Source organism: Haliotis rubra, unplaced genomic scaffold (assembly GCF_003918875.1).
Source record: "Haliotis rubra isolate DU_JTF1 unplaced genomic scaffold, ASM391887v1 Scf92, whole genome shotgun sequence".
NCBI lineage: Eukaryota > Metazoa > Mollusca > Gastropoda > Lepetellida > Haliotidae > Haliotis > Haliotis rubra.
The window spans coordinates 535,068-553,736 of record NW_025767657.1 but is presented as its reverse complement, the minus strand read 5'-3'; the positions used below and the strand labels follow the sequence as shown (position 1 = coordinate 553,736).

Sequence of the window (18,669 nt, the reverse complement as noted above, 5' to 3'; positions counted from 1 at the left end):
GATGTTCTAAATGAGAGTAGCGTCCCTTGGACCAAGAGGACTGCCGTTTGAAATGTTCTTCGATTTGCGTTTTGTGAATTACTCCTTCTCCTAACAGCTGGTGTTACAGCTGGTGTTACCTGCCAACATTCGTGACCAACTCGTGTTATTCCGGAACAAGCTCTTCTTGGAGGTTACGGAAAGGGGCGAGTGGTGACGAATGCTGCCAGCTCACAAGCCTTTGGCTTGAGACTCACGCTTTTATTACCCATGTCACGCTCTCACGACAAAACCGATAAATCTCACGCCAAACTGGGTTCTTACGAAATTAAAAAAAGAAATCCGATTCTTGAATCCTGTTTTTATGGTATGTGTAGTTGTTTTATTTAGCCATTCTTGACCAACTCGTGTTATTCCGGGACAAGCCGAATAGCTTCTTGGAGGTTACGGAAAGGGTCGAGTGTTGACGAATGGAATATTCTTTAGAATGCACATTTTGACCACCTGCAATCACTCAAATAGGACCGAATATTTCGTTTTCAGTGACATTTCTGAGAAGGGAATTTGCAATTTGCTTCACCCCCGGAACCCCCAATCATGTTCCATCCTGGACCCGGCCCTTGGACCCTGGCATCACAATTTTCTTTTCTCCTGGTGTTGGAAGTTCTGCTGTTGTATCGTACGGCAATTACAACCGGTTTCATGAGGCCGGACAACTGATGCTTCGTGTGAAATCGTAGTGCCAGCGTGACATAGTCATCCCTTCTTCTACACGGTGCAGAATTCGAAGCTAGATTTCCCCTATCATGCAGATGTTTATAACTTATTTTTTCTGTATAAAAGCAGTTTCAGAACAGGCATCTTTTCGCTGAATATGATAGGTCCCGGAGAAAACAGCCCCCTTTACTGCCATGTGGCTTGAGAGAAGAGTCATATCATGATCATAAGTGAACGTTGTCTTCATACGCCATTAGTTAATACTGTACACGTGTCTACTCTTGCCCCCGTTAGATACCGTTATATATCTAATGTAAGTCCCACCATTATGTGTGTATAAATACATTACTGGCTGATTACATGGCACGGCAAAGAAATGTACGACTGAGCAAAGTAAGGGAGTAATGATTTTACAAGGGTGTTGCATCTGAACACAACGTCTGATCACAATGACATTTTACGTCATGCGTGAACGGCACGTGATTCACGTGCACACATAAACTAAAGCGTAAAAGCATGTGTAGGAAAAATGCCTTCGACATTGTAGCTGAACAGAAACAACAGCGAATGGTTGATGCGATTAATGAGTGAGAGTGAATGAGTTTAGTTTTACGCCGCTTTTGGCAAAATTCCAGGAAGGGGAGGGACACAAGAAATGGGCTTCACAAAACGGTATCTATGTGGGGAATCGAACCCGGGTCTTCGGCGTGACGAGCGAACGCTTTAACCACTAGGCTACCCCATTGACCCTACGATTGATGGCGGGGCGTTAATATCCCAAACTGCTCGAATGCAAATCAAAAAGTGGTCGCAGGACCGTCATAGATATCCTGGTACCGTCATAGATATCCTGGTACCGTCAGTGATACCCTGGTACCGTCAGTGATACCCTTGTACCGTCATAGATATCCTGGTACCGTCATAGATATCCCGGTACCGTCAGTGATATCCTGGTACCGTTTTACAAAGAGCTCTTAGCGTTAAGGTAACCGTAACTCCCATACCTTAACATGGACTTAAGATAGTCTTAGCACTAAGGCTGTTTTGTGCAAAGCGTACGACACCCTGGGCGTGGCAGGCTTAAACACCGAGACAAATTAATTGCACCACCTTATATACAATCAAATCTGTTCATGTTATCAGGAGAGAATGTCGTACATGAACATAAAGATTAGTTTCAACATCTTCCGTCTCTATGCAGCCCTCCTGAATGCAAGGCCACCTTTGAAGGATGAACAGCTTACCACAGGCGTAGGGATTGACGTGCTGTGAGCCGATGGCGTTCCACAATGTTTACAGATAAATAAAGGTGTCCGCTCCGAATCACAAATGGAAGAAAACGTTAATGGCGATGCAGTGGAGAGAGATATTCCAGGACAGCATTTCTTGGCAGTGAGACGTATTTGGGACTTTGTGTCATCGTGGTGTGTGGAAAGGTCCGCCCGGAGACATCATAAGCGAAGTGTTATGATTATTGTGATTAAGGACATTGACTGTCCAGCAATACGTTTACGAATCTTTGCAGCATGGTATCCAGTCGTTGTTCCATGGGCTAGTTCGCGAGGGCATATCGCTGGACATTTTAAACTGTGACCAGTCGGTTGACATTTTAAACTGTGAAGTCGGTTTACTTGAGCCCAATAGAGCAGCTGTGGGATATTATTGTAGTACGCTAGAGTGGTGAGTGAGTTTAGTTTTACGCCGCTTTTAGCAATATGACGGTGCGTGACATCAGAAATGGGCCTCACGCATTGTACTCGTGGGGAATCGAACCCGGGCCTTCGGCGTGACGAACCACTAGGCTACCCCAGCGCCCCATACGCAAGAGACCCAGCACTCGCTCCTGTGACCAAGCTTTGGGTACCCTTTGGAAGACCCGTGAAGATCCGGGTTAGAATTGATCTTCAGTAACCCATGCTTGTCGTAAGAGGCGACTAACGGGATCGGGTGGTCAGGCTCGCTGACTTGGTTGACACATGTCATCATATCCCAATTGCGTAGATCGATGTTCATGCTGTTGATCCCTTGATTGTCTGGTCCAGACCCGATTATTTACAGACCGCCGCCATATAGCTGGAATATTGCTGAGTGCGGCGTAAAACTAAACTCACTCACTCACTCTTCAAGGGTAAAGACCGTCAATACCCAAGTCGCCTATACGCAAGAGAATCAACAGTGTCATCAAAGTTTAGTAGTGGGTGGTGATAGACAGGGATAGATTTAGTAGTGGGTGGTGATAGACAGGGTAGATTTAGTAGATGGGTGATAGGGTAGTGGGTGGTGATAGACGGGGTAGATTTAGTAGTGGGTGGTGATAGACGGGGTAGATTTAGTAGTGGGTGGTGATAGACGGGATAGATTTAGTAGTGGTGGTGATAGACGGGGTAGATTTAGTAGTGGGTGGTGATAGACGGGATAGATTTAGTAGTGGGTGGTGATAGACGGGGTAGATTTAGTAGTGGGTGGTGATAGACGGGATAGATTTAGTAGTGGGTGGTGATAGACGGGATAGATTTAGTAGTGGGTGGTGATAGACAGGATAGATTTAGATAGTAGTGGAGTAGATTTAGTAGGTGGTGATAGACGGGGGATAGATTTAGTAGTGGGTGGTGATAGACGGGCTAGATTTAGTAGTGGGTGGTGATAGACGGGGTAGATTTAGTAGTGGGTGGTGATAGACGGGGTAGATTTAGTAGTGGGTGGTGATAGATGGACGGGGGTTTGCGGGGTTTGACTAAGACCTGGTTGTAACATTGACTAGGGTAGAATTGTTGTTGTTCCAGATCATATAGCACAAAATCAGTGCTGGAAAGGGCACTCAGGCTAAGACTGACTGACGTATGAACTGAAGTGGGTAATTAATACTGACTAAAACGATAGCTTATAGTCTCATAGGTGTTTGATAAGTCTCTGTAAGCAAATCCACCCATTGTTTCCGTCCTTTAGTTAACTGTGAATGCAGTCTCGCTTCACAGGTCAAGAACTACACAAAGCCTGTCCGGTCAGGAACAATCCTCGACCGTTGCCAATGCTGGTAGTTGTGTAGCGACACACCGCCATGGCAGGTGCTTTTAGTTGTTGGTCAGTCTCGATACTGTGATTTATTACAGATGTTTGATGTGAAGTTTATATGATATCAAGTTTCATCGGAGATGAGTGTCAACTTCAGAGGTAAGTGTTCAATCAAAGTCAAGTTATTTTAAATGTGTAGTAATTCCATGAAGCGTAACAATTTTCATGGTTGTCTCACGACAGTACAAGACACACAATGAATGTAAAACACTGATGAACCTGACTATATATATGACTTTTTATATTCGTTATTATGCTTTTATTATTATTTTTTGTTAAATGATTTCTCATAATTGTACAGGGGCACATTATGAATGTAGAACACTGTTAAACGTGACTATGAATTGATGTTTTATATTTATATTATTACTTTTATAAATTATGCGTGATAGTCTCACGCATTTGCCGTATATTTATTTATTTATTACTTATATTATGTATGTATGTGTGTGTGTGTGTGCGTGCGTGCGTGCGTGCGTGCGTGTGTGTGTGTGTGTGTTAGTGTTGGGAATTGGTTGAAATCTAATAATTGATGATTCGTCCATCACAACTGATCAATCAGCGAAAATAATTGGTTAGCGTCATTTATTAAATGTCCCTGTTATTTTTGTTAATGCACACACAAAAATAAAGAAAAAACATGTAGTAATTGGGGGTTTTTTGCAAATTGCTTAAAGTCCATTTGCAAATTTTGCATATTTAAATGATGATTAGTATGTTAGGAACACATATTTCCTGGATTCTTTAAGATAAATTCAATCATTCTTATCATGACTTGGACCAAGCTTGTAGTGCTTATGAAATGTAAATTTAATGACCACCAGACAATTGTGTGTGTGTGTGTGCGTGCGTGCGTGCGTGCGTGCGTGCGTGCGTGCGTGCGTGCGTGTGTGTGTGTGTGTGTGGAGTGAGAGAGAGATTATGACTCACAAATAAACATATTTACCTGTTTTGAATTACTCTTGTATTTCCACTGCATTAGTGAAAGGTCAAACACAAGTTCTTTAACTTCGGCCACCCGTTTCAAGAAAGTTGTATTTAGGAGAGAAAAGACATCTCGTGCCTGCTACACTCGAGTTATCTCTAATACTTTCGACACAACCATTCGCGTACCTGTAAGAAATCTCGAGCTACTAGAAGAGTCCATTGTACGATTAGGAGATAAAAATACTGTGTTGGAAATTCAGACGTATATAACGAAATTATAGCTCTAAATTTGATTTAAAACCGAACGCGTAGCAAATTTAGAGCTATCATAATTTCATAATATACACACTATGTTTATCTCCATTCTACCATAACTGTGTTATTAAGATTTTAAAAAGATACATACTGTGTAGGAAAATCAGAGGTATATAACGTGGTTATATACCTAGGAATGACTTTAATTAACCAATCACAATCCAGTATTTACTTAAGTCATGGTAGAATTCGTTCGTCACGCCGAGGACCATGATGTGATTCCCCACATGTGTTAACAATGTGTGATGTCTGTTTTTGATGTACACCCATGTAATCTGCCACGAATATTGCCAAATGCGGCATGAAACCATACTCACTCACAATCCAGAAACGATACGTATGAGAACAAATGCCCTTAGAAAGATGCACCCCACCCCCCGTTCCTCAAAGCGATCGTAGCGCTACGACTGTGTAAGTCTGTGTTAAAGTATGGGAGTTACGATCAACTTATAAAAAAAAGTTTGGCATGAAATGCATGTGGACCCGTTTTTTGTAAATATCTCTGCATCCAATGATCCAATCGATGTCAAACTGTGCAAGTGGATGTTTTGTCAGACAACCTAATCACATTGTAAATCACCGATTTAATGCATGTGTATTAAAGAATCTGTCTATGTAACTGTCAACAAAATAAACAGCAGAACGCAGACGGCTTGCAGAGGGAGGGAGCCAATGCACAGGGCGTGTCACGCACGCTTAGAAACAGCGTTAGAAAGACATATAGGTATATAGACCCTACCCTAGTACTATATAAAAGGAAAGGGATGTAACGACGGAACCACCCCCTCCTCAATCTAAGTTAGATTTCACCACGTAAACTATTTTTAAGGCCCCGTCGAGGCCTACGGATCAAAAGCGAGATGATTTCCCTACAAAATGAGCTATAAATGGTCACAATCGGATCATTATTTCAAAAGTTATACGCCACGACTCACCGAAAACAGCTACCTCCGCAATTCCAAGCCAAAATCATGGATCACCTAAGACAGCGAAAACTCACCTTTTAAATTCGTTTATTAATTCCAGCCACGTTGACAGCACCTATGTAGGGCTAGATTCGATCGGCAGCGGCATTCCACGGGTCTAAAAACTTATTGCAACATCTACAAATCATTTCCTCGACAGTAAGCAGGCATTTTCTCCAAAACCATCGGCAATCATACTCACTTGTCGGCCATAGATATTTAGACAGAATTGAGGGCTTGCCCAACCTGTTTAGCAAAAATCATGTGTAAGCCCGGGCTTTTTATCCCCCGCAACGCGTTTTGCGGGGGGTATTAAAATGGACTCCGTACGTCCGTGCGTCCGTGCACGTCTTTTCCGGAGCATAACTCTAAAACCGTTTAATATTTCTTCACCAAACTTGGCACATAGATAGATCTGGTGGTCTACTGGTGCCTTTTGGTAGTTTTGGATTTCTGAATTTAATATATTTTGCATTTCCATGGCAACAAGTTTGACAGACTGAAATGGGTGGTAGTACTCTTTTCCGGAGCAGAACTCTAAAACCGTTCAATATTTCTTCACCAAACTTGGCAATTAGATAGATCTGGTGGTGAACTGGTGCCTTTTGGTAGTTTTGGATTTCTGAATAAAATATTTTTGGCGTTTCCATGGCAACAAGTTTCACTTTGACTGAAATTGGTGGTAGTACTCTTTTCCGGAGCAGAACTTAAAAACTGTTCACTGTTTCATCACGAAATTTCATACATAGGTAGGTCTAGTGGTGAACTGGTGCCTTTTGGTAGTTTTGGATTTCTGAATAAAATGGGGTTTTTGCGTTTCCATGGCAACAATTTTGGCTTCAACTGAATTTGGTGGTAGTGCTCCTTTCTGGATCAGAACTTTGAAACCTTTCAGTACTCTCCTTCCACTTAGCTATATACACGCCAAAACATTTGACATAATCATAACTCGTAGACATATTCATGAAGAGTATTTTGCCATTGCGGGGGATATTGATGACTTTGTCTTCTTGTTTTATAATGGTAGCTACGCCCCTGGCTACTCTTTTCCTGCTCCCTGTCGTGTCTATTTTTTATTGTTTTGAAGTTGATGCCTACATTGTAAATGTAGAAGCCTTAGGATCGCCATTGCCAGACAGTGTCTGCCAGTTCTTTACTTTTAATATGAAAAACAATAATTATTTTTGGGCATTTTTTCGAAATATTTCTAAGATCATATATGATATAATCGTATCAGTTAGGGGGTGTTGACCATAAGAGAATGGAGTTGTAATACACAGGATAATCCACGATGGAACGGCGTAGAACAAGTTGTGCCACACTATATCGACTTTGTCGGTTCACTTGATAATATCGTGGAGACTTTTGAAAGAGGAATCTACAGACACACACCACCACCCACCCCAGCCCCCTTGGTGCGATCAACATATGTATAGTGACACAGTCAGGAGATAAGGGAATGTCCCCTGCGAAGTTACTGCGTGAATCTAGTGCATGTCGGACACGGGTTTTAGGACAATGTTAAGCATTAGATTAGAAATACAGCCTCCGTGAGGGACACAACGTTATAAACAGGTACTTCACCGTTGTGGACCTCGGTATGTCGCTGTCTAATGTCTTGTTACTCGTATCATGTAGAAACTCACATGCACAAAAAGTGAAAATAATTCTATTGTGGTATGTATGTAACAGTTTCCTGAAAAGTTCTTTGGGACATGTGGGTAATTTAATATAGGTGTTTTGAAGTAAATTTACACATATTTCTATTTATTTAAACAAGTGCTATAGCATGGAATATAATCTTTTATATCCTGAAATGCATGGCATTTGTGAGAAGGTTTATAGCAATGTTTGTTTGTTTGTTTGTTGTTTAACGACGCACGCAATATTCAAGCAATATGGTGGCGTTCTGTAAATAATCGAGTGTGGACCAGACAATTTAGTGATCAACATCATGAGCATCGATCTACGCAGTTGGGATACGATGACATGTGCCAACCAAGTCAGCGAGTCTGACCACCCGAGACCGTTAGTCGCCTCTTACGACAAGCATGGGTTGCTGAAGATCAATTCTAACCCGATCTTCACAGCAATGAAGTGAGTGAGATAGTTTCCACGAGTCGATTTGACGATTTTGATCTTCCCCACTCATTTATTGTGGAAAGACATTCATGGAATGATATGGTGTATCAAATCAGAATATCAGGGAGGTAATCGCACAGCAGTTAGAAACACAGGAAATTTATTGATAACAATATTGCTTGTGTTGTATAAACATTATTTTGAAAATTATGTTATTGTAAAATGGAATATGATGCACAGATAGATTGCCATCGTGCTGATGCCTCGAATCGAAGTTTTTATGTCATAAAGTCATAAAGGTTTTTAGGAATGGACACTGCTTCTTGACCTCTGATGACATCCGGGTCAAACCGAATAATTACAGCAACGTGCAACTTAGGATAAATGACCGACCCTTTTGACCAGGCTACAACGCAAATCATTGACTGTTAATGTAGGTTGTTTTCGTTTCGAATTTTCAACAACACTGAATGTGATAATATGCTTTCTTTGAGGGCCAAGCCACCCTAAACCTTCCACTGGATAGACCCCTGTCGTATTTGTGTTGTGCCTTTGGGAGTCTTCCGCGGTTGAGTGGATATGTGTTTGAGTCTAGCGAAAGCAAGACCTTTTCACCCCCAGTGAGATCAGTAAAGGAGGTCAATCGAGACTGGTTATTCTCTGGCATTGACCTTTTGTGTTTTCAAAAGAAGAGCTTATTTGGATGCAAATCAGCAGAGCCGTGAAAAATATGGGTGTTTTGTTGCGGAAATTGGAAATTCTTTTTTTTTTGGGAATAAATAACACAAATCCACCTCAGCATATATAAATCATCTGTCATCAATTGTTACTTTTTAATTTATGAAAACGCAAAACATATTAATGTCTGGTTGTCATAGTTACAGTATATATAGGGGGCGATGGGGTAGCCCAGTGGTTAAAGCGTCTGCTCATCACGCCGAAGACCCAGGTTCGATTTCCCACATGGGCACAATGTGTGAAGCCCATTTTCGTGTCCCCCGCCGTGATATTGCTAGAATATTGTATAGCTAAAAGCGGCGTAAAAACCCAACTCACTCGCTCACTACAGTTGATACACCTCGACACAGCTGCAAATGAAAGCCACATAAGATAAATCGGCTTAGTGCTTAACCTCTATATTGACTGCCGCGTTTATCCGAGTTTGCCGAGGTTGTGTGGTATTATTGGATTTTGTACTGCAATAAAACAATAGAAAATCATTCGTATTTATTGAATAACTGTACAGAGACGTAACTGGCTGACATACGGGGATTAGGGGAGCCGGGACACCTGCGGAGACTGCAAGCTTGGTATAAGCTTAATGGCATGTTCTCTAGCGCTTTTCATTGCAAAATAATCCAAATGTATAATACCTATAAACGATTGCTATTTAAGTAATCTTGTAATTTAGTTAGTCCTCGTGTGGTTAGTGTATGGGGGTACGATGGCATGGCGTTACTGCGCAAGCATTGGCACTGGTCACAAGGCAAGACCCGATCAGACATTTTAACCAACCGATACTCTTCACAGTCTTCACAGGTTTAATGCCCGGAGCGTCGAACGCCATAGTGTTAACGCCTAATTACGTCCTTACGTAATACCCGAAACATCGAATTTATAAAATTTCAATTTTGACAGTCCGGGTGGACAGCAAACAGACTTCACTTCCTAGACCATGTGTAAAATCATTTAAATAGCTATGATCCATGCAAAATCAATAATTGATTACTTGTAGATATTTTACCTACTTTACTGTAACCCATCAATATTGTAATCAGATTACCGGTGTGTGCTAAGGTCAACCCGAAGCTTTGATGACGAAACTGGCCGCCATATTTACTGACACTTTGAGTCTATCATCTTAAACTTATTAGAAAACATCTACATCGTAAGCATACTGTAATCGTAGCGCTACGATCGTGAAGGGAAACAGGACTGGTGTTAACGATGTAAAACGATGTAAACGCTGAGATGACCCCCTTACTTTCACCTGAATTTACCGCGCAGTAGCACGGCTGTAATCGTTTAGTGGGACAGGGAATGGGTCCCTATCCACAAAGCATTCGTAACGTTACGACATGTCGTAACTCTACAGTTTACCGTTGGTCTACGAATGTCGTTGCGCTACGAACGCTTTGTGGATCGGGTCCCAGATCCCTAACAACATGACCGCACTAACTCTTTGTTCATATTTAAATTCCAGGGTCCCCGTCCACATAGCATTCGTAACGTTACGACATGTCGTAACTCTACAGTTTACTGTTGGTTTACGAATGTCGTTGCGCTACGAACGCTTTGTGGATCGGGTCCCAGATCCCTAACAACATGACCGCACTAACTCTATGTTCATATTTAAATTCCAGGGTCCCGATCCACATAGCATTCGTAACGTTAAGACATGTCGTAACACTACAGTTTACCGTTGGTTTACGAATGTCGTAACGCTTGTGGATCGGGACCCTGGTCCTTTAAAGCCCCTAGGCCCCTTTAATCAGAGAGCTTAAAACGTCTCTGCCATATATATATACGAAGGTGTATATATATATATATATATATACGAAGGTGTAGCGCTGCGATCGTTTAGTGGAACAAGGCGCCGTCCTTTGAAACCCCTAGGGGTCCCTTTAAACAGAGAGTTAAAAACATCTCTACCAAATGAAGAGATGAAATGACCTGATGAAGGGACAAGAAGTAGCCCAGGAACGTCGTGTTGTAATATTAAAGAAGTTGTAAATCCATACCATACGTTGTTGTGCTCTCTACCAAAAACATAAAGAAAGTTCAAGCAATGCGATTGTTTGGTAGATCAGGGCCCCGTCCTTTAAATCTGTTTCTATTGTTGGAGACTGCTAATACAATACCAATAATAAGCTTCTAAGGATATTAGCGCAACTCAGCAACAACAAAACACGGTGCTGACGCACATTAGATCTGCGGTAAGCGTACAGGTTGACGCTTGGGTACAAGATTGTGGGGAGCTTTTTTTCGTCAGTCTGTGCAAGGAATTTACAATGTTCGCTGTTCTGACACACGTCGTTAACGGTAAACCCACGGTACACAACGTGAAGACGCTTCAACATGTGTATAATGGTGAGTTCCGAGACGCAAACTAGAGACGTCATGAAGCAAATACAGCAACGTCTCGTTACATTGTATATGTGTATACAACGGTGCGTACAACAGCTTACTGTTGTATTGTATACATTAGTTATTATGTAATGTAAATCAACTAAACAGTTTTATACAACAATGAAAATATTGACATCGAAACGTCTTTCCAGTGTGTAAAATTATTTGCTCAAATTGTCCTTAAAGGAACGATGACATAATCTTTGTTTGTTGCACTTAGCTCTATGACGGCGGGATGTGTTATTAAAAGCTCTATGACGGCGGAATGTGTTATTGAAAGGAATTATCGCATCTCGTGAAACAAGAGAAACTTTGATCCATTCATGGTAGAATTAGTACAAGTATGTATTCAGTTCATAAATGTCGGGAAAATCATCAATGGTTTTGTGAAAACATACATGATCTAGCGCCCACAGAAATATGATAGACAGTTGAAATGTCATATTAATAGTACCTTACAATATAATGCTACTATTAACTTCTATTCTTTTGGTGAAAATGGTTATTTTATTCTGTTCATATATACAATTTACGCTTTATGTAAGAGTGAGTGAGTGAGTTTAGTTTTCCGCCGCACTCAGCAATATTCCAGCCATATGGCGGCGGTCTGTAAATAATCGAGTCTGGACCAGACAATCCAGTGATCAACAGCATGAGTATCGATCTACGCAAGTGGGATACGATGACATGTGTCAACGAAGTCAGAGAACCTGACCACCCTATCCCACAAGCATGGACCATGGGTTACTGAGTATCAATTCTAACCCAGATCTTCACGGGGTTTTATGTAAGAATACGGCAGATTTGTCATTGTCACCTGACGCTCTGATGACATCACAGAACAGTGAGTGAGTGTGGTTTTACACCGTAATATTCAAACAACACTATGTCTGGGACTCAAGAAATTGGCTTCACACATTGTACCCACGTGGGTATCGAACCCGGGTATTCGTCACGACGAGCGAACGCTTTAACCACTAGGCTATCCCATCGGCCCACTTCAGGGAATAAACAAAATGGCAGCCCATTACTGCGATTCTGATAAAAATTAAATTGACAGGAAAAGATAGAAATAGATATAAATTTACCAGCAATATTTGTTTAGTTGTGTCGTTAATCTTTATCATGTGAAATAAATAAATCGCTCGGAAAGCATACAGGTCTATGCAATAATTCTCCGATAATAGACATTTGAACATGCAAGTGTATACCTGTGCACGTACTTTACATACCGTTGTAACGAACTCAGATGACAGCTCGCAAAGCTGATATAACATGCTTACGGTAATGAAAAGATACACTACCGTGCAAAGGAAAGTAACCCCTTGTTTGGTGATAGCTAAAACAAAACAAAACAAAACAAAACTAGAGATTCGATGGTAAATTAATACTAGTATCATAGTTTTGTTTTGGTCTTTATGTTTTCAGTGTTGAGACAACTGTTTAGCAAAAGTGACGTTTCTGGTTTTGTGCGTAAATCCAACTTGCAAGGGTAACTTTCTTTTGCTCGGTAGTTTACATCTATTAAATTCGTTATCGAACGCGCTCAATTAACACGAGAGAGGGATCCAGTCGTCATTTCGTGACACTGGTAGTAACGCGGGTTCCACGTAGAGGTCAGAGTAAGCCGAGTTACCTGATTAAGACCACGATACTACGACCTTTCTGTATGGGGTGCATGCCAATGTCATAGGATAATAGTGTTCCTGATACCATATAATTGCGAGTCATTCTCAAGATCTCAGCGCCCCCTGCCGAGAATTCACATAAATGAATAAGAGTTAGTTCTGCGTGATGTACTGATTACGCGTGTTCCCGCAAAACGTATTTATGTTGTTTGAGCAGTGGGTAGGGGTAGCCTAGAGGTAAAAGCGTTACGCTTCATAGTCACGTGAAGAGGGCCCTGAGACTTTCTTCGGTCTTTCGAAATCTAGACTTGACCTAGACACAGGGTCTGTATGAGAGACTAAGTCATGGGGAAATCAGTTCGGTCACGCCTTTTATTACATGGGTTGCTGAAGAATGAGTTGGTGTCCCGTTACGATGAATATTTGGGATATATTCTGCTCCGAGTTTCCACTGTGATTAACAGATACTAGTTGATAACAGTCATGGCTCATAATATGCTTCTCCTATTTGTCATTTCTTTCTTTTTCTGGGGCGGTGGGGTAGCCTAGTGGTTAAATCGTTGGCTTGTCACGCCGAAAACCCAATGTGTGGGTTCGATTCCAGACATTGTTAAAAGCGGGAACATACTCACTCACTGGGGCGTGGGAAGCCCAGTGGTAAAATCGTTCGCTCGTCACGCCGAAAACCCGGGTTGTCTCCCGCCGTGATATGTGTCTCCTGCCGTGATATTGCTGGAATATTGCTAAAAGCGGCGTAAAACTAAAGTCACTCACTCACTTTCCTTCTTTTCTTTAGAACAAGTTAAACCGGTGAAGTTCCGGCATCAGGATGACGTCATTGACAAAGACGTCGTGGACGAAAGGAGGAAGTTGGAAGGCGCCTACCAGTACCGCCACCTGTCGGACGATGACAGAGATCTGGTGGATAATCTCCTCTTTGGGACTCTCCCAATGGAGCAGATCCCACGGCCAAAATCTAAGGTCGTCAAAATATTCATCAGCTCCACGTTTACAGGTAAATATTATTGATTAAAGAACAGATACTACCGTGTCTGTAAACGTGTGTCACTGAAGTTGTAATGTTGAGACCGCTTCAGTGGTGTAGTCTGACTGACTGAGTTTGGTTTTACGCCGCTTTTAGCAATATTCCAGCAACATCAGGACGAGGGACACCAGAAATGGGCTTCACACATTGTACCCATGTGGGGATTCGAACCTGGGTCTTCGGCGTGACGAGCCAACGCTTTTACCGTTAGGTTCCCCAACCGCCCCTTCGGTGGTGTAGTAGATACAGCGTCTGTCCCGAGAAGGGAGGACAGAGTTTGATTCCCTGGCAGCGTCAGAGGGGAAATAGACATTGGTACTTGTAGTAGCCTTTCCTGGTGACATAGGTAGTACTGCTCGGCATGAAGGGGACAGAACAAGGACTGAAGGTTCTGAGACCCTATATGTGTCTGAGTGGGGTACTACAGCATGGCATCTCGGCGTTCCCGACCTATAAAACCGGCAGTGGAAGCATTCAAACACAAGCGCATGCACGTGTGCCAACCTTGCAGGATATTGTAAACCCCACGATGCTCCCATTATCACATTGAGTATGGTATTCGCTGAGATTTTAATAAATTCACATCACTTTCCTTGTTTTTATTAACATATAGTTAAATTAAAGATATATATTTCTCTTCGCGAATACCTGCAAATTGCTGATGCAGCGTTAAGCAATTTTACTCAACTGAACTCACATCACATCACCATCACCTCACCTCACCTCACCTCACCTCACCTCACCTCACCTCACCCACCAGTAAGGATGTAGCAATACTGTAGTAGTACCACGTTACACTGATGTCACAGCAGTGATGATGACCCCACCTCACCTCACCTAACTTCACCCACATGCTGTATCAGTAAGGATGTAGCAATACTGTAGTATTACCACGTTACACTGATGTCACAGCAGTGATGACGTGTCCTCGTGTTGCAGACATGACCCAGGAGCGGAACGCTTTGGCAGAAACAGTGTACCCCAAGCTCCGCCAGTACTGCAGACACAAGCATGGTTTGGACTTCCAGGTAACGTGGCGAGACGTGTGTATGGTGGGAGCACAGGTGCAGTGTGAAAGTGAGTGAGTGGGTGGGTGGGTTTTGGTGGATGAGTGAGCGAGTGAGTGAATGGGTGAGTGGGTGGGTAAGTGGGTTTTGGTGAGTGAGTGAGTGAGTGAGTGAGTGAGTGAGTGAGTGGGTGGGTGGGTGGGTGGGTGGGTGGGTGAGTGAGTGAGTGGTGGAGTGAGTGGGTGAGTGGGTGGGTGTGGTGAGTGGGTGGGTGAGTGGTGTGAGTGAGAGAGTGAGTGGGTGGGTGGGTGAGTGAGTGAGTGAGGAGTGAGCTGGTGGGTGGTGAGTGAGTGAGTGAGTGAGTGAGAGAGTGGGTGGGTGGGTGGGTGGGTGAGTGAGGGAGTGAGCTGGTGGGTGGGTGAGTGAGTGAGTGAGTGGGTGAGATTTAACGTCGCTTTACGCAATATTCCAGCAATATCACGACGGGGGAAACCAGTAACTATGGATTTCAACGTGAGTTAAAGAAGTGTGACATCGAACACCAAGTAAAATATCAGTTATATATCACAGACAACATCATAACTGGCAGTTTTGCTAAAACCTACATTTTGTCATCAAGTCTAAAAATTTAATATGGAGTGATTGAGTTGGGTTTACACCGCTGTTAACGATATTCCAGCAATATTACTGCGGGGGACACCGGGAATGGGCTTCACACATTATACCCATGTGGGGAATCGAACCCGGGTCTTCAGTGTGACGAACTTACGCTTTAACCATTAGGTAACCCCACCACCCCTATAAGTAACAGATGTAAAATCTGAGGTAACATGTGGAGTGAGGGAGGTAACAGATGTTTGATAACAGGCAATAGATGTGAATTAGTGAGTTTAGAGTTTATGTAATATTCCAGCTATATGGCGGCGGTCTGTAAATAATCGAGTCTGGACCAGACATTCCATTGATCAACAGCATGAGCATCGATCTACGCAAGTGGGTTACGATGACATGTGTCAACGAAGTCAGCGAGCCTGACCACCCGATCCCCTTAGTCGTCTCTTACGACAAGCATGGGTTGCTGAAGATCAATTCTAAGGCAATAGATGGGAGGGAACATATAGGGTTGGTTGGTTGTTGTTGTTTTACGCCGCACTCAGCAATATTCCAGCTATATGGCAGCGGTCTGTAAATAATCGAGTCTGGACCAGACAATCCAGTGATCAACAGCATGACATGTAGGGTTAGAGATAACATTGAATTGAAAGTCAAAGTTGAGGGGGTAACAGATGAAACACCGTACCTAGTGACAGCGAATTCGCAAATTTAATGTCGGAAGTAACAGATGTTGAATAGAATGAGGGATTGGATGGGGGATTGTTTTCACAGATGTTATAAGCTAGGTCACAGCTGAGGGTCTAGGAGTACTAACGTTATGTGGGAGGTAACACGTGGAGGTGACAGATATTTCTGATTGGTGGTAACAGACGTAGGCTGGGAGGCAACATATGTTTAATGGAAAGGAAAACATGTAGTTACGGTGGGGTAGTCTAGAGGTTAAAGCGATCGCTCGTCACGCGGAAGACCTCGGATCGATTCCCACATGGGTACAATGCGTGAAGCCCATTTCTGGTGTCCCCCTTCCGTAATATTGCTGTAATATTGCGTAAAACTAAACTCACTCACTGAGACTCAAGGCTAGAGTGACATTCCAACTAACATGGTATCATGTTCCCTTCCTCCAGGCTGTGGACATGAGATGGGGTGTTCCTCCTGAAGCCAGCGACGACCATACCGCCGCCTACCACTGCCTCGCTGAGCTAAGGCACTGTCAGGAGCTGTCGATTGGACCCAATTTTGTGGTAAACAATGACAATTACACAATGCCAAAAAACCTATATATCTTAAACCTACCATAAACATATTCAATCCGACATAATCAGGGGCGGATCCAGAGGGGTGTGCGAACTCCACATTCTCCCACGAAGAAAAACGGTAACCATTAAATTGCGACTTTATTAGTTATAACACAGATGCACATTTAAGTTTTAGGGTAGCGAAATGATCAACAAGAATGTACTTGAATCGTTCCTAGCCCTGGAACTCAAAACATGGCAGATGTTGATTGAGCAAATATTAATCTAAGCTTAGAAGTCGCGAGCAGTAGTTTAGTCAACTCTTGACCCTGTTAACATGAAACAAAAAAATGTACAATCTCACCATTATATGGAGATTGAATATACACTCACGTGCAAAAGAAACGTCCCCAAGTATTTTTCAACTACCAAACAACACAAGCACAAACACGAATAGATATGAACGTTTAATATGCATAACGAAGGTGTATGTCAAGCATGTCTGACATAAAGAAAGAGAACGTGGTAAACCTAACAGTGGTACAGGGAATGTTGTCTCATGGGGGTCGATTGTCCGGTATTCGAGCTCAAGCCAAAACAACAACTGACAAAACAGAGGTTGAAATGGGAAGGCAGATCGTCAATACCGCGCATGTCCACCCCTTACTTCGGTGCAAGTCAGAACACGTCGTCGGGCCGAGTGTGTAAGTCTCTTGATCACGTGACTGGGGATCCGACGCAATTCTGTCTGTAATGCCTGAGCCAGTGCATTTCTCGTCAATGGAGGGTGGAAGCTGTAGAATCCGACGTCCAAGATGGCACCACAAGTGCTCTGTCGGAGACATGTCAGGGGATTTTCTGGGCCAAGGCTGGACGGGCACATTGTTGACGTTTAGAAAGGCCGTTGTGACAAAAGCGGTGTGAGGTGTTCTATTGCCTGCTTGAAACAAGGTTCCTGGATATTGCTTGAGGAAAGGCAGGATATGGGGCCGCAGAACTTCATCAATATACCGACGGGCTGTCAGGCTGCCATTGATGATAACAAGGTCGGTCTTGGTGTTCCCACATGCCACCCAAACCGTCACACTCCCTCTACCATATGGTTCCGTTTCCTGAACGCAATAACGTGCCGTCCGTTCCCCACGCCGGTGGTAGACACGTCTTCGGTCGTCAGTTCTGTTCAAATGAAACCTACTCTCGACGCTGAAAAGGACCTGTTGCCGGTTCCGTTGCTGCCACTGACGCACATTCCTGACCAAAACCAATCTTCGACGTCGATATTACGGCGGTAACGTCATGCCCCTCAACAGTCTATACGCTCCGATTTTCATGCAGACGTTGTCGTCTGGACACTGTCCACCTGCTGACGGGATGACCGAGGCTAAGCACTGATGATGACGTCACGGCGAGGAATCTGTTGCTGAAATGAAGCGTCCGTATATAACTGTCCTCTTGTGGGGTAGTGACTTCCGGTTGACCGCTCCTCGGCCTGTCTGCTACCCGGCCAGCTTGTCTGTAACGTGTGACCAATGTCCCAATCGTTCTTTTGCACAACCCAGGATTCTTCCAACATGGTCGTGCGTTGCCCCCAGCTGCAGTATGCCAATCGGTCTTTCTCTCTTTTCTGCTGTTCATCGAGGCATGTTCTGCTGGTTTTTCGGATGATTGTGATTGCAAAGAACAGTTTCCAACGTGTGTTATGACCAATCTCCATAGTGGTGATTTCCTGTACGTGCAGGAAATTTCTCTGAATAAAGTAATTTTTCCCGCTTCTGGCATGCAACACGTGCATTTCCTTGGGGTGTCATACATTTGTGTGTTTGGGCAATGTGTTCCGAACTGTTTTTCATGTTTTTGGCCATATCCAGCAAATATAATATAATTTAAATTTTGGGGACGTTTCTTTTGCACTTGAGTGTACACCAGGTCATCAGGGGTGACATGATCGAA

General features: G+C 43.1%; 1 protein-coding gene across 1 annotated transcript in view; it reads left to right on the top strand.

Annotated features, from left to right (window-relative positions):
- Positions 1-18,669, top strand: part of LOC124264334 (NACHT and WD repeat domain-containing protein 2-like) — a 35,365-nt gene that overhangs the window by 6,273 nt on the left and 10,423 nt on the right. The window contains exons 2-4 of the mRNA XM_046699091.1: positions 13,611-13,829; positions 14,799-14,887; positions 16,609-16,725. Coding sequence (XP_046555047.1) covers positions 13,611-13,829; positions 14,799-14,887; positions 16,609-16,725 — 425 coding nt within the window. The remainder of the gene's footprint in view (positions 1-13,610; positions 13,830-14,798; positions 14,888-16,608; positions 16,726-18,669) is intronic.